This window comes from Neopelma chrysocephalum, unplaced genomic scaffold (assembly GCF_003984885.1).
Source record: "Neopelma chrysocephalum unplaced genomic scaffold, ASM398488v2 Primary Assembly neopelma1_22, whole genome shotgun sequence".
NCBI classification, from domain to species: Eukaryota; Metazoa; Chordata; class Aves; order Passeriformes; family Pipridae; genus Neopelma; species Neopelma chrysocephalum.
Window position 1 is genome coordinate 19,763,238 of NW_020897689.1, and position 12,899 is coordinate 19,776,136.

The window sequence follows — 12,899 nt, forward strand, 5'->3', positions numbered from 1 at the left end:
TCCCCACAGGTGCTATATGTGCACTTCTTCTCTCTCTCTGTCCAATTCTAGCTGTGGTTTGAGTGGAATTGTCACATACATTTCACTGAATATGATGCATGTATTACCTGGGTTAATTTTTCCTATACTAAATACACTGACTCAACAAACTTTTGTAGACACAATAGAGTATTAATTTGCTTTCTCTGTGAAAAAATAAAGAAAAGGAACAAAGGCCAGCTCAAATCAGACTTCATCTAATGATGGCAGTATCATCTGTTGTTTTAACAGGCTAGGGAGGCGGGAATTGTCTGGAGAGGGAGGCATGTAGAGGGAGTAATGTGGTAAATATGGTCTCTACTTCAGAACAGGTGTTTGTTCAGCATCCTTCGGCTCTCCCTAGTCACACCAGGGCCATGTGTGTTCCTGAGCTAGATCCTTGAGTATTTTCCTCATTGGTTTGGGTACTGTTCACCACAATGTGTGTGTGTGTCTGTGTGTGTGAAAAATCCCATCCTGTGGGATTGACTGCTTGTTGTCTTACTAAGGAAAATACGATTGCATCTGGACTGACATTTTAGTCTGGAAAATGAATAGGTCTGTGGAACAGACCACCTTGCTGGGCTTTGTTTCACACTGCAGTGTTTTTTCAGTGCATAAATGGATTCCTTTTAGTAAAAGAAAACTGCTCTTTGTTCCAGGTGTTCTGGGTTGTGACCAGAAGTGTGTGTCCATTACAGGGGACCAGGTTAGAGATAGCCTGAAATACTTATGGTGTGCCAATAACTCCTTGGTATCAACTGCTTTGTGCTATAGATATGCTGCTCCTGTGGTGCCCCGCTTGTTCACAGAGATACAGCTCATGGCGTTTGGTTCACCTGCAGCAACAGACTTCACAAATAGTGAAGTGTGACTTGTCTTGTGACCTGCTTTTGTTCAGAATGGTTGTGTAAATATTTAAACACCTAAGGAAAAAAATAATCAGATGTTAGTGTCCTAAAAGAGTATTCAGATCTCATTTGAGAAGTAACTCTTAACTATGAAGAGTAAAGTGCAACCAGGGCTCTGTCTGTCCCTGTATTCCTCACTGGAGTCTTCTTGCCATTCCTTCAGTGCTCTGAGTGCCCTTCATCTTGAGGCATTTTTTTTAAAATTGCCTCTTGCTTCCCATGTCCTTGCTTGTTTTCAGTATGAGACACAAGAGTTGGCAGCCACGTTCCATGTTTCATTTCAGATCTCTCCTCCTACACTAACATGGATGATGATAGATCTGCCTATTGCAGAATCCCAGAATGGGTAAGGCTGGGAGGTACCACAGTGGGTCATCTGGTCCAACCTCCCTGCTCAAGCAGGGTCATCCTAGACCACATTGCACAGGATCTTGAGTCTCTGGTGACGGAGACTCCACAACCTCTCTGGGCACTCTGTTCCAGTGTGCGGTCACTTGCACAGTAAAGAAGTTCTTCCTCAGATTCAGGTTGAACTTCCTTTGCATCTGGTTCTTCACATTGCCACCCATCCACACTTCTGAAGAAAGATGAAAAAGAGAAGTTTCTACCCTTTTTCAGTGTGGAAAGAGCTTTAAATATTTATCTCAGAGACAACTGGTCAGGTTATTATCCTGTTTGTACCAAAGGGGCCTCTGAAGATACCTTTGAAAGTACCTTGTATATCATGAAATGATCTCCAGGCCCATTTTACTACACTTCAAGGAAAGAAAAACGACAGACCTTCCCTTTGCAGTTGGACAAGTTGGATTTCACAACCCATTTTCTCTATTTGCAAGTGTTTAATTTAATAAAGCTAGTGATTGACACCAGATGATGACCTCACCTGAAAGGACACAATAGAATAACCCTTTTGGGCAGGATATTTTAGACTTATATGGCACCCAGCATACACCCCTTACTGTTTATGGAAAGAGATTTGGTCTTGGTGCTTGGTCCAAGAGATAAAAGGAGAAAAGGATTTCTGCTCAGTATTGATTTGGTTTCTCATGCTCTTTATTGGGTGTCTTGTACTCACCTATAAAGACAGTCAGAGGACTTTTTCTTACCTACAGCTTTCATAGTATCCCCAAACTTTGTGTCTGTTGTTAGTTTTAGTCTCTCATCTCAAATGGCAAATCTATTTGCCATTTTACTTCTCTTTATTTTCATAATCTATTTTTACAATTAGTTTGACTCATTGCTGCTATATCCTAGGTTATTTGTTTAATCCTTGTAGGGTTTCTTGCTTTAAAGGTTCCAGAGGGAGAACTTGTTAGCTGGAAATGGTTCTGCTTTAATGTAACTCTGATTTTTCCTGTCTCCATCTGCTGGTAAAATATGAGATTTGCTGCTCAAACATCATATAATGAGGAACAGAAACTATAAATTTCAAATAATAAATATCCCCTTAGCTGCTATAGACACCTTCCATTTGGAACTGAATAGAAATGATCAATTTATTTATTTTAGTCTGCTTAATAATAGCTATCAAATGCTAATAACTTTTGATGTTTTGTGGGTTTACACTGCACTGACAGGAATGAGTTAGATATTCAAATGGATGTACTAATAACCTGGGAATTCAAATATATGGGCTGATGTAACTAGATTTATTCATTACTATGGGAATAAGAGACATTCTAAAATAGTCATCCTTTTTTAAAATATTAGTGTTTTTTACAGTTACTGAGCAAGCAGATAAAGGAAATAATGTGTAAAGGGATTTTCAATCTGAAATTATTTTTACCTGTTACTGCAGACATATATAGGGTTGATTTATATATCAGCTACCATTGGTTCCCCCTAACACTTACAATACAAAATTTTCCTATGTTGAATCCAGAGGGAGTAAAATATCTGCATACAATCATGTCAGGACCTCATTACGTATAAACTAACGAAGAGAAGGGTTATATGCAAAACTTTTTGCTCATTTAGAGTATGGAGCTTCAGTCAGCAAAAGACTTTGTTTCCCATCCAGGGGATATTCAAGATATGATACTAGCCAGGAGAAGTGTGGGGACATAAATATGCTTTAACTCTGCTGTTGTCTGAACTGGTTATATGAGAAAAATGATATTTCTGCATTCAAAGCAGTCTTAGATGTATATGTGATTTATATTATGTAAAGAAATGTTTAGGTTGATTGTTATTTACATCTACTCCTAATGTTTTGTAGGTGCTTCTGGCTTTGATGCTTTTACAACAGGGTTTTTTATAGACCTGAACATTTTGTGTAAAACCATGAACAAAGTCTTTCCTTTTATTTTCTATTTCCGTCTATCATGTCTTTATAGGAATATTTTTTGAACACTGTCAAGATGCTGATAGTTATATTCATTCACAAAGCAAGAGGATGTTTTATGAGACCTATTTTCTCCAAGAAATTTCAACATGAGATCGGGCGGGTATTCTCAAGCAAGGAATTACAAGCACTTTTGTTTCAGTGGCATTACTTTTAAAGGCTTGTATTAATTTTTTTTCTCCTCTGCAAAGTAACTATAAAAATGACAACCTTTCATTTAATAGATCTTTTTACTGTCTTAAGAGTTTTATCTATCTGCTTTACTGGCAAACTTTCTTCCCTTCTCTACTCCCACAAGCCCCATATATTCCACCTCAATAAAAGAGACTGCCTATCTCCTCAAACATCATTGTTCAAAGGGATCCTTAGCACTTTCTGAAAGGTGCACAACTCTTTGTAAAATTCACTTCTGTTCAGAGATTTTTTCTTTGTGTTCATCTCTCAAAACAAACAAGCAAATCTCTCTTTAATCTCAGCGTGCAAATGGATTTTATAGGGCTGAAAATGAAAAGAAACATCTATTTATTTGTATTCTAAGAACATAGGAAGATTTCTGGATATAGATAAAAGCAAGAGTAAACAGGAATACCTGTAATGCAAAGAGTAGAATTAAGTAGCATCTCACTGGCAGAGATTGAAACCATTCCAGCAGCTATAAGGATGAATTGTATTTTGTCAGTGTCTATCACACTGCTGGCAAGAGAGCATCTGAGACGACTGGTTTAGGAGAAGGGCATGGCAAACCTCAGTGATGGCTGAAACAAGTGGGATGAAAATCAGCCTAAAAGATGTAAGAGTCTAAGTCCAATGTTTGAAGTGAAACCTTCAGCGAGGCTTCCATTCCTAAGTCATTTTTGAAAGTGAGTCTTGGACTCTTGCCATGCTGAATAAAAGTCCTAAAAATACCTCAGTCATTTATAGATATCCTCCTTGCTATTCCAGAGTTGTTAGTGCCCAAGTCACTTTGAAAGTGTTATTTAAGCTTCTCAGTCCTAGAGTTATCAAGAAGGAACCTAATTAATATCTAGTCTATCCAAGACAGGATTTACTCAACCATCCCTTGACAGATATTTGCCTAACCTGGTCTCTAAATCCCCCTGTGACATACATCCCAAAGCCTCCCCAGGCTAACTATTACTGTACTTGACTATCCACATCAATAGTAAGTTTTTCCAAATGTCTAATGTAAATCTCCCATGCTGTAGTTTAAGCCTATTACTTGTCCTGTCCCTTGTGGACATTTCATTGCCTTTCGGTCATGGGAATAGCATTACCATGTATTCTCTCATTCACTTTTTTTAGCCTTAGTTGAAGCGAAAAAAATGTCCCCTTAGGCACTGTGAAAATTTATACCCAAAGCTAGCTTATAAAGAAGAGCTTCTTTGTTAATGCCTTTATCAAATAGCAATTTCAGGATAAAAGTGTAGTGTAATGGCATATGGCAGGAAAGCCTGATACAACTGCGTCCACTTCAGAGACTTCATGGTTTAAATGGAGACTTGAGGTTGTATCATTTGCCCAGCTTTTTACTCATTGGGATGTCAGTACTGGATGTCAAAAGTGTCAGTAAGTATCTACCTTATTCAAGTTACTCACCTGGTGTATTGCTTCTGCAGCTGAGGCTTACATCTCTGCACAACATTGCATGTTACCAGATGAACTGTTTACTCACAGCAACTCAGCACCTTCTGCAGCACCACAGGAGTTCTAAAACAAGGTCTACCTTATTGCCTTATGCAGCACCAAACAGAATGAAGCCCAACCTAATCATGTCCAAGCCCCACCAGATAAAGTTATGGTGAAATTACAGGTGTAGATGATGAATAATAGTTCTGTCTTTCCCTTAAGCAGTTTCCACTCCATGTAAACCTTTTTGACTGACAAAGTTTGGAAAATTCGTATTCATTTTCTGACACTTCAGTTAGGAGTCATGGCAGAGAGTTTGTGCAGATTTTACATCTGTGCATTTTTAGAAGTAATAGCAATGCTTACTGTTTCATTCAGCTGCATGGAGAAATGCAGCTTCAAGAGAACCCCCACATCATGCTTTGGGTGTTCATGTCTGGGCAGGGAGGTAGGAGGACCATTTGAAAGAGCACTGCACAGTACGGCCACCAAAAGCAGCAAATGAGTTTCATTTTCGAGTTTCTTCTTTGAATGTATTTGTAATGTTTGCCTGTGTCAGCTCTGCTGAGGTGCCTTCTCAGGTTTTAAATTAATATCGTTGTAATACCTTTCTCTTTAATTAAAAAAGAGAGCTCCCTCATAGGAAATTTCATAAAACAAAACTCATTAGTAATAAACAGATTAAATCTTTATCAGTTAATCAACACTATAAACTTCTGAGTGTTTGGAGAGCTGTGTGAGATAACACTGTCGTCATAATAAGAGTGTTTGAAATTATTAGGGATCCCACTGTGCTGTTTGGGTGGTGAGAAAATAATGATTGAAGATGGGCCCCCCTACAGTGCTCACATGTGAATTTCACTGAAGAATAAAGATGTGAAGATCTGAATTTTATGTTGTCCCCATCTCAAAAGCAAATTTTTTTTAAAAATAGTAGGCAATGGTGGTGGGTAGTGCCAAGCAAACTCTTAATGATGGTTATGCCAAAACTTGTCACAATGCCACAAAGTTTTTGAGCTGGTGGTTAGTGAAATTTTAGAGACTGATCGTGGGTTGGGAGCCTTGGTGCTTTCTCAGATCAGCTGTTCCCAGATGATCTCTCTGAGGCTTTAACCTGTGGTGGAGCCTGCACTGTGAATTCCTCATCTTCCTCCACCCTGAATCCTCAACCCAGTCATTTCTATCAGGGCTGTGGCAGCCCTTTCATTACACATGTGCTGGGGTTCTGCCCTGGTCCAGCTGTCTCCTGTGAATAAAGAGCAAAACTTGCTGTGCAGATGGAAGATACCAGTAGCTTTGGGCAGGAACCTCTTCGAAGAAGGTTGGACATAGTGGAGCAGGACAGGATAAAAACTGTCTGGCTGGTAGTGTACCAACACCTCCTAACCCTCTATCATTTGGAGTAATACACATTTAGAAAGTTATGCTATAAAGTGACTGGCATTTTCTCCAATGCTATTAGGAACATGTCAGAGCTCCTCTGTGTCACCCTAGGGTGTTCTTTGGAGCCATTGGGATTATTTGGGTTCTTTCCTTGAAATATATGAAGAATTAAAGTAATTAGGGTGGAATAAAAATAGGAGCAGTGAGAAAAATGAACCATGTTTTTACACATCCAGCAAACTTAGTGGAATGGGTTAGGAAGAAGTTATGAGAAAGGGATGGCAACTGGGAGTCATACATGGTTATTACCTTTTCATTTCTCATATTTTGTCTTTATTTGGTCACTGCAGCGATAATTACGTGTGTTTTGTCACAAAAGTGTCCATGTAAATCAGTTTTGTTGTGGCATGAATTACAGCATCAGTAATGCTATTATCAAATATATTAAGCTTGGAGCACCCTTATTGCTTAAAATACACAGTAGAGGTTAGGTTACATTGCTGCTTCCAGAGATCTAAATTCAAGTACACTGCTGGAGTACAAGTGAATTGGCCATTCTTATTTTATTCTTCATATACTGATGTTATGTTATAAAATGCAGCCTGCTTGATAGATGTCTGTTCCAGTTCCTGCCCCTTCTTTAGAACTGAGTCCGTAGGCAGCTGTAAAACAAATAAAACCTCGTAGGGATGGTCCTATTAAAGAGGTGGGAACTTAACTGCACTGATTAATTTGAGAGACCTTGGAAAGTGTTTTTGTTTAGAAGTCTTTAGCTACTGTAGCACTATGACTTTTAAAAATCAGATGGTAGGTGTCCTCACTTTTCTGTCAGTTCTTCCAACCGGACATCTGTGTGCAAAGTAGCAAATTTTTCTTTTCCTCATGTTGTGATGTGTCTTAATGTAGTATGTCTTCAAGCAACTTTTGCAAGGTTAAATTGTTTGTGACAACTTCCTTTATACTCATAATTACAGTCAGCTCTGTGAATTACAACCTTTTATTAAATATCTTTATGAAATGCTAGGCACAGATTTACTGGGAAGGGAATGAGAGGATAAAAGGACTCTTGCATCCTTATTAACAACCACATAATGCATTTTTGTGCCATGTGTTTGGGACCGCTTCTGCCTTTGAATCTTGTTTGTGCATTTGAAGAAAGAAGCATGGATACTTTTTGTTTTGTTTTTTAAAAACTAGAGTGGAAGAGGCTAAATGCCTTGGCTTGGCAAAATGGACTGCTTGCAAGGGTCCATGTGATCCTTCCTATCATGTGGCTTTCCTACAGTACTGTGTTGGTCATTTGCAGGGTGGGTGAACTCCCAATCTCAATGGAAGGGCCTTAAATTCCCTGCTAAAAAAGGTGAATGTGTTCTATAATTATAATAATTTATCTATTCATCTTGTCTCCCTTACTTTTTCTGTTCTCTTTCTTTTTTCATTTCAGGATGGAGTAGGCGTAGATGAGAAGTTGTCTTTACGGCGAGTGGCTGTCGTAGAAGATTTCTTTGACATTATCTATTCCATGCATGTTGAAACTGGGCCTAATGGAGAACAAATCAGAAAACATGCTGGTCAAAAGAGAACGTATAAAGCGGTAAGTAAAAAAACAACTAAAAGTGGACATGAGTCTCTAAGAACATGAATTATTTGGGCTTAGTCACGTGTCATGAGATTTGTGTTTTTGGTTTTTCTTCCAACTTTATTAGTACTGCAACCCTCACCCTCAAATTGATTTTAGACATGCATGAAAACATATAGTTTAGAAATCATATTTTCTTTGTAGCAAGGGCCAGATCCATTGACTGAAATAGAGGTTCTCTCACTGGTACAAGAAAAGAATTTATTATTTCTGTAATGGTTTGGCAATCTCTCTAATAGCTCTGTCTTAATTAATTGTTGTTAAAAGGATGAAGTGTGAAAGAAGACTTAGAAGGTATTGCCACAACTTGTCTAAATGAGTTGCTCTATTTCAGCATATGAATGAAGTTGCTGTATAGTTTACAGCTGCAGACTAAGTATAACTAATGGTTTAATGGTATGAAAACTTGTAAATGTTCTAAATTCAAAGGGCTGGAAAGCTACTAGGTATAACAAGGGAACTATTGAGAGGGCAGCTGTCACACCTGTATAAACTGACTGAATAGAGAAAAATTATCGTTTCTAAGATTATTAATTGCATGTTGTTGCTTGACCTAATCAGTTCAGTCACTACCTTAAAATAGCTATAAATAGCTTTTGTGTTATAACATTTTATTTTCTTATGGAGAACTAATGAAACATTTGCTGCACTCTCCCAAGGTGCTTAAAATGTGTGTTCTTGTCTGGACTTGGATAGCCAGCCTTCCATGTGCAGGGCTGTGATAGTGCCAGGAACACTCAGAGGCTGATCTTGATGCACCTGCCCAGCTGTTTCCAGTTGCTGAAGCATGAGGGGCTACCCAGAGTGGCAGGGCAGGGGCCCTCAGCCCGTCACACAGCCCTGGCCAGGGTGCAAGGCATCTGAGGTACCTCTCCCTACGGTCCCAGTGGGACAAGGCTGGCAGGGGGCTGTGCACAGGATCCTGAGGTGGCCTGTCACCCTGAACACAGTGTTCTTCATCTTAAAAACAACATGCAGTTATGTCAGCTGTTTTTCATCAGGGGTCACCAAAATGTGGGGGAACTCCAGGTTTGTGATTCAATTTTAGCTGTAAGAAATAGCTATTTTCCCATTACTATTCCTTTTCACCTATATAACAATCTTTTCTATGTATTTTTGAATCCCTTCACAGATGTTTTATTTATAGGCTATTTCAGATGGTTTGTTGTGGGATAAGCTCTCGGCAAAATTTCTTATGATTTTTTCCCAATGGTATTGACCTTAAGATAGATATATGAAAACATCTTTCATCTGGATGTGCTTTTGTAAGGCTTGGAGTGTTATTTCAGGGTGAACAAACACAAACTGTCTAAATTAATTTTCATTTGGCACCTCAGCCATTTTGATACTTGCTCTTCTCTTTTAGAAAGCATTAGAAAAGTAATATTTTCCATTGACCTTTCTCTTTCTATTTTGTTTTACTTCAGTAATCTGCTCAAAGGTATAGGTCACAGACTTTGTAGAATAATATACAAATGTAAGGAATGCCGCCAACTATAAATACAATACTTCAAGTCATCATCCTACAAATACATGCCAAGTATAATATTTACTACTGTAAGAATCCTATGATTGCAGATCCGATAAGAAATTTGTTTATTGTGAACAGCATGAAAGACAACTAGTGTAACTTTGGTGAGGAGAACTATTTGTGCAGATTCAGTAGTTTCATTTAAGGCCAATTTTATTGCAATTGAGGTGTGAACCTGTGCATTGTTAAGGATGCCCAAATATAAGTTTGTGTCGTTGGAGTCTGCAATATTTGTGCATTCATTTCATTGTGTATTAGTTTATTAAGGGCATTGAGTCATATTTCCCAGTGATGGGATTCACATATATACTTTTGGAAGACTTCCATAGATTAAAAAAAATGTAAAAAAGACTCCAGAAGAAACTAATTTCAATTCTTGCTCTCTATCCTGATGTAAGAATTAGATTAAGTAAACAGACCTCAAACTCTACCAGACCATCTGAGGAAATGCATGCTCCTTTTATTGGACCTGTCCATTAAAATGCCTTTACTAAAAATTAGGAGCTGTAGTGCCAGTCTGTTCCAGGAAGCCACGTAGTATCTACCTTCTCTGTGGCACTGTAAGGAGGAAAAGGTAATATCTCGGATTACTGTCTTACAAAACATTACACTCTAAAAGCTTTATAAATCAAACTGAAGTACTTTGGTGGTGTTTAATTTTATTAAGTGAATTTGGAACAAGAGTAATTTAGTCTTGTTTCTTTATTCACATGTCAAAAGTTAATCATCCTTGAGATCTCTGCATGTATTTATCACGCATGAGTATTCACCAAATAGTTTGAGTGAAGAATTTTTACAGGAGGGATGGTTGACAAACTGTATGCTGCAACTACTATTTGTTAGTCATAACTTCTGGCATGTGGTGGTCATATTGCTTCTGTTCTCTGACTGGACAACCAAAACATTTTAACAAAGAAATTATGGAGAGAAAACCACGACAAATTTGGTACAAAATTGCTAAATTCTGAAGTTCATAAATATTGTCATGGATTTTCAGTATCTAAGTATTTCTGAAAAGTTAATGGCACAGCCCTAAGAATTGCACTATGTTGGTTTCAAGTGCATAATTTGCTTATATGTTTGTGAGCCTCTGTTTTCAGTAGTGAACCTGATGCACTCAAAATTTTTAATAACACTCAAGTATGATTGGATGTGCAGTGAAATTATCAAAGGTGACTTAATTAACAATTGTTTGCATTTATATAGAGTAACAAACTAGGAATAACTAGAGCCTTTTAAATTTGTGATAGAGTCATGCTGGGTGCTGCAGTGCTCATATACATCAGTATGTGTCTCTGAAAGTGTGTTCAGAACAGCTTACAAATGCAATTAGTGAATCTGTAACTGCACTGCCTTGTTTGTGTTAACTGTGTGGAAATGAATGGCATTTTTACAACTGATTGATTTGTGTGGGACTTCCTATGGCAGAGCTGTGCAGGAAGATAAATATGATATGGTAGTTTGTACCTCTAAAAGAGCAGCGTATTAGAAAGGGAGCCTTTCTGTTTTAATTGGAGCATCAATGTACCAAGATCAAACTTTGGGATTTTTGGCACAAACCCTATAGATAAATTAAGAAAGTATCTGTTCTTCAATATTTAAGTTTAGAATAAGATCCCATTCTCTTCTTTAGCGCACTAAAACATCATTAGGGAATTGTACAAAGTCTGCGTGTATGATGTGGGAGAGGAACTTTGAAAATATGCCAAAGAGAGCGAACGTCCTATTTAACTGGTAGGTTTTGTGCTAATTTCATGTGTATACAAGGTAAGATTGATGAGCTGTGTTCCTTGCCAGCATAACTGTAGGTAGGTCTACGCCAGCAAAACACCAGGCATGACTTATATGTGTGAAATGAAACCAAGAACTTTAAATCATATCTGGAGTTTGCCAGACTGAAGGAATAATTAATATGATGCTTATAATCTCAGCTATTTTCCTGGTTCCCAGGGAAGTTTACAAACAGGGAAAACACTGAGGGCCTTGATCTGGGAGATAATTTCCTCACAAAGGCAGGATATGTGACACAAGGCCTGGCTAAGGCAGTTGCTCAGCAGGGGCACAGGTGACTAGGAAGATGCGGAAGGTGAAAAGAGCATGTTCCTTGGGCCAAGGAAAGCAGAAGTGCCCAAACAGGTCACTGCTTGTTGTGCATTTTCCCCTTGGGTCCTCTGCCAGGCTCCATAGGAGGTGGGGTGAAATGTGCTGATGCAGGGAATGTGGTCAAGAGAAAGTACCAAGGATTCTCATAGGGCTATCTCTGCTAGCAGTTGCTGCTACAGCTCAGTGTCCAAGAGGAACTGCATTGCTTTGGATAGTATTTTTCACTTTCTGTTCTAAGGGAGTTATTTTTTGTATAGGCATCCTGCCCTGAAAGGAGAACCATGGCATCAAAGTGGGGATGGGGATGCACAGGGCAGAAGTGGTGAGGAAAACAATCCAACTGGTTGTATTAGGAAAGACATGCAACAAGTGCATAGCAGACTTTCTGTGCCTTTGTAGAGCTACATTTTTTGATTTAAACTATTCAGCTATGTCTACAATTTAAACATGAGTGCTAAGGGGTATATCAGAGGTGGGAGTAAGTGGGAAAAGTTGTGGCTACAGTAGCAGCATAATGCAACAGGCTCAAGCTGTCAGGAGAACTCTGTGATTCAGTGCAAACCAGGAAAAAAAAAATTACCTTATTACATTTTTCAAGAAACACCAATGGTCTGTGATGAGACTGAAGATGTAAAATGTCTGCACTACCACTCAGTCTCAGGTATGGGTACAGGTAGGCCAGATTTAGTGATCAAGCCCTAAATTTCAGAGCAGACTTTATTTTCCTTACTTTGTTTAATATTCTTAAAAAAGATTTTAGATTTTCATTCATTTAAACAATTTAGTAGGTGCCTCACCTTTCTGTGACACATTTTCCCACAACTAAGTGCATCATCTAGCTGAGAACTGTTTGTGAAAGTCTCATAGCTACCTTAAGCACCTTAAATTCTACGTACGTATTCTTCTTTTTACCTGTGAAGGACGATCTAATATCTGCCTGTTGAGCCTGAGTAGTCACTGTGCAAAGCCTTGAAATGTTACAGCAGTGAACTTGAGTTGTGAGTGAGGGCTGTGATGTCTGAGCAGGAGAAATGGGTCAGTTTATAAGACTCCCAACTCATGAATGAAAAAAAGCTACCGGGCTGCTGAGCTGGTAGAGAAGCAGGCTTGTAAAACATGGGGAAGATATTGATGTGTCAAGGGAAAGTAGCTTGAGGCAAGACTCTCATCAGATAGATATTACATAAGTATGTAACATCTGAGGCATAACAGGAGTTTTTTTTGGATGTGGGGCAATATCTGGGGTCCTGTACTTCATCCAGCTGTTGCGGTAATAAACGTTTCTTGATTTGGGATCAAGCTTTTGAGTAGCTTCCCTCTTTCCTATCACCCTAAGAAAAACCT

The 12,899-nt window shown here is 38.6% G+C and overlaps 1 protein-coding gene across 5 annotated transcripts in view; it reads left to right on the top strand.

Annotated features, from left to right (window-relative positions):
• NOL4 (nucleolar protein 4) overlaps positions 1-12,899 on the top strand; it is a 188,655-nt gene that overhangs the window by 27,061 nt on the left and 148,695 nt on the right. For all 5 annotated transcript variants that reach the window (XM_027674424.1, XM_027674443.1, XM_027674408.1 and 2 more), the window contains one exon: positions 7,727-7,876. In XM_027674424.1, the coding sequence (XP_027530225.1) occupies positions 7,727-7,876 (150 nt within the window). The remainder of the gene's footprint in view (positions 1-7,726; positions 7,877-12,899) is intronic.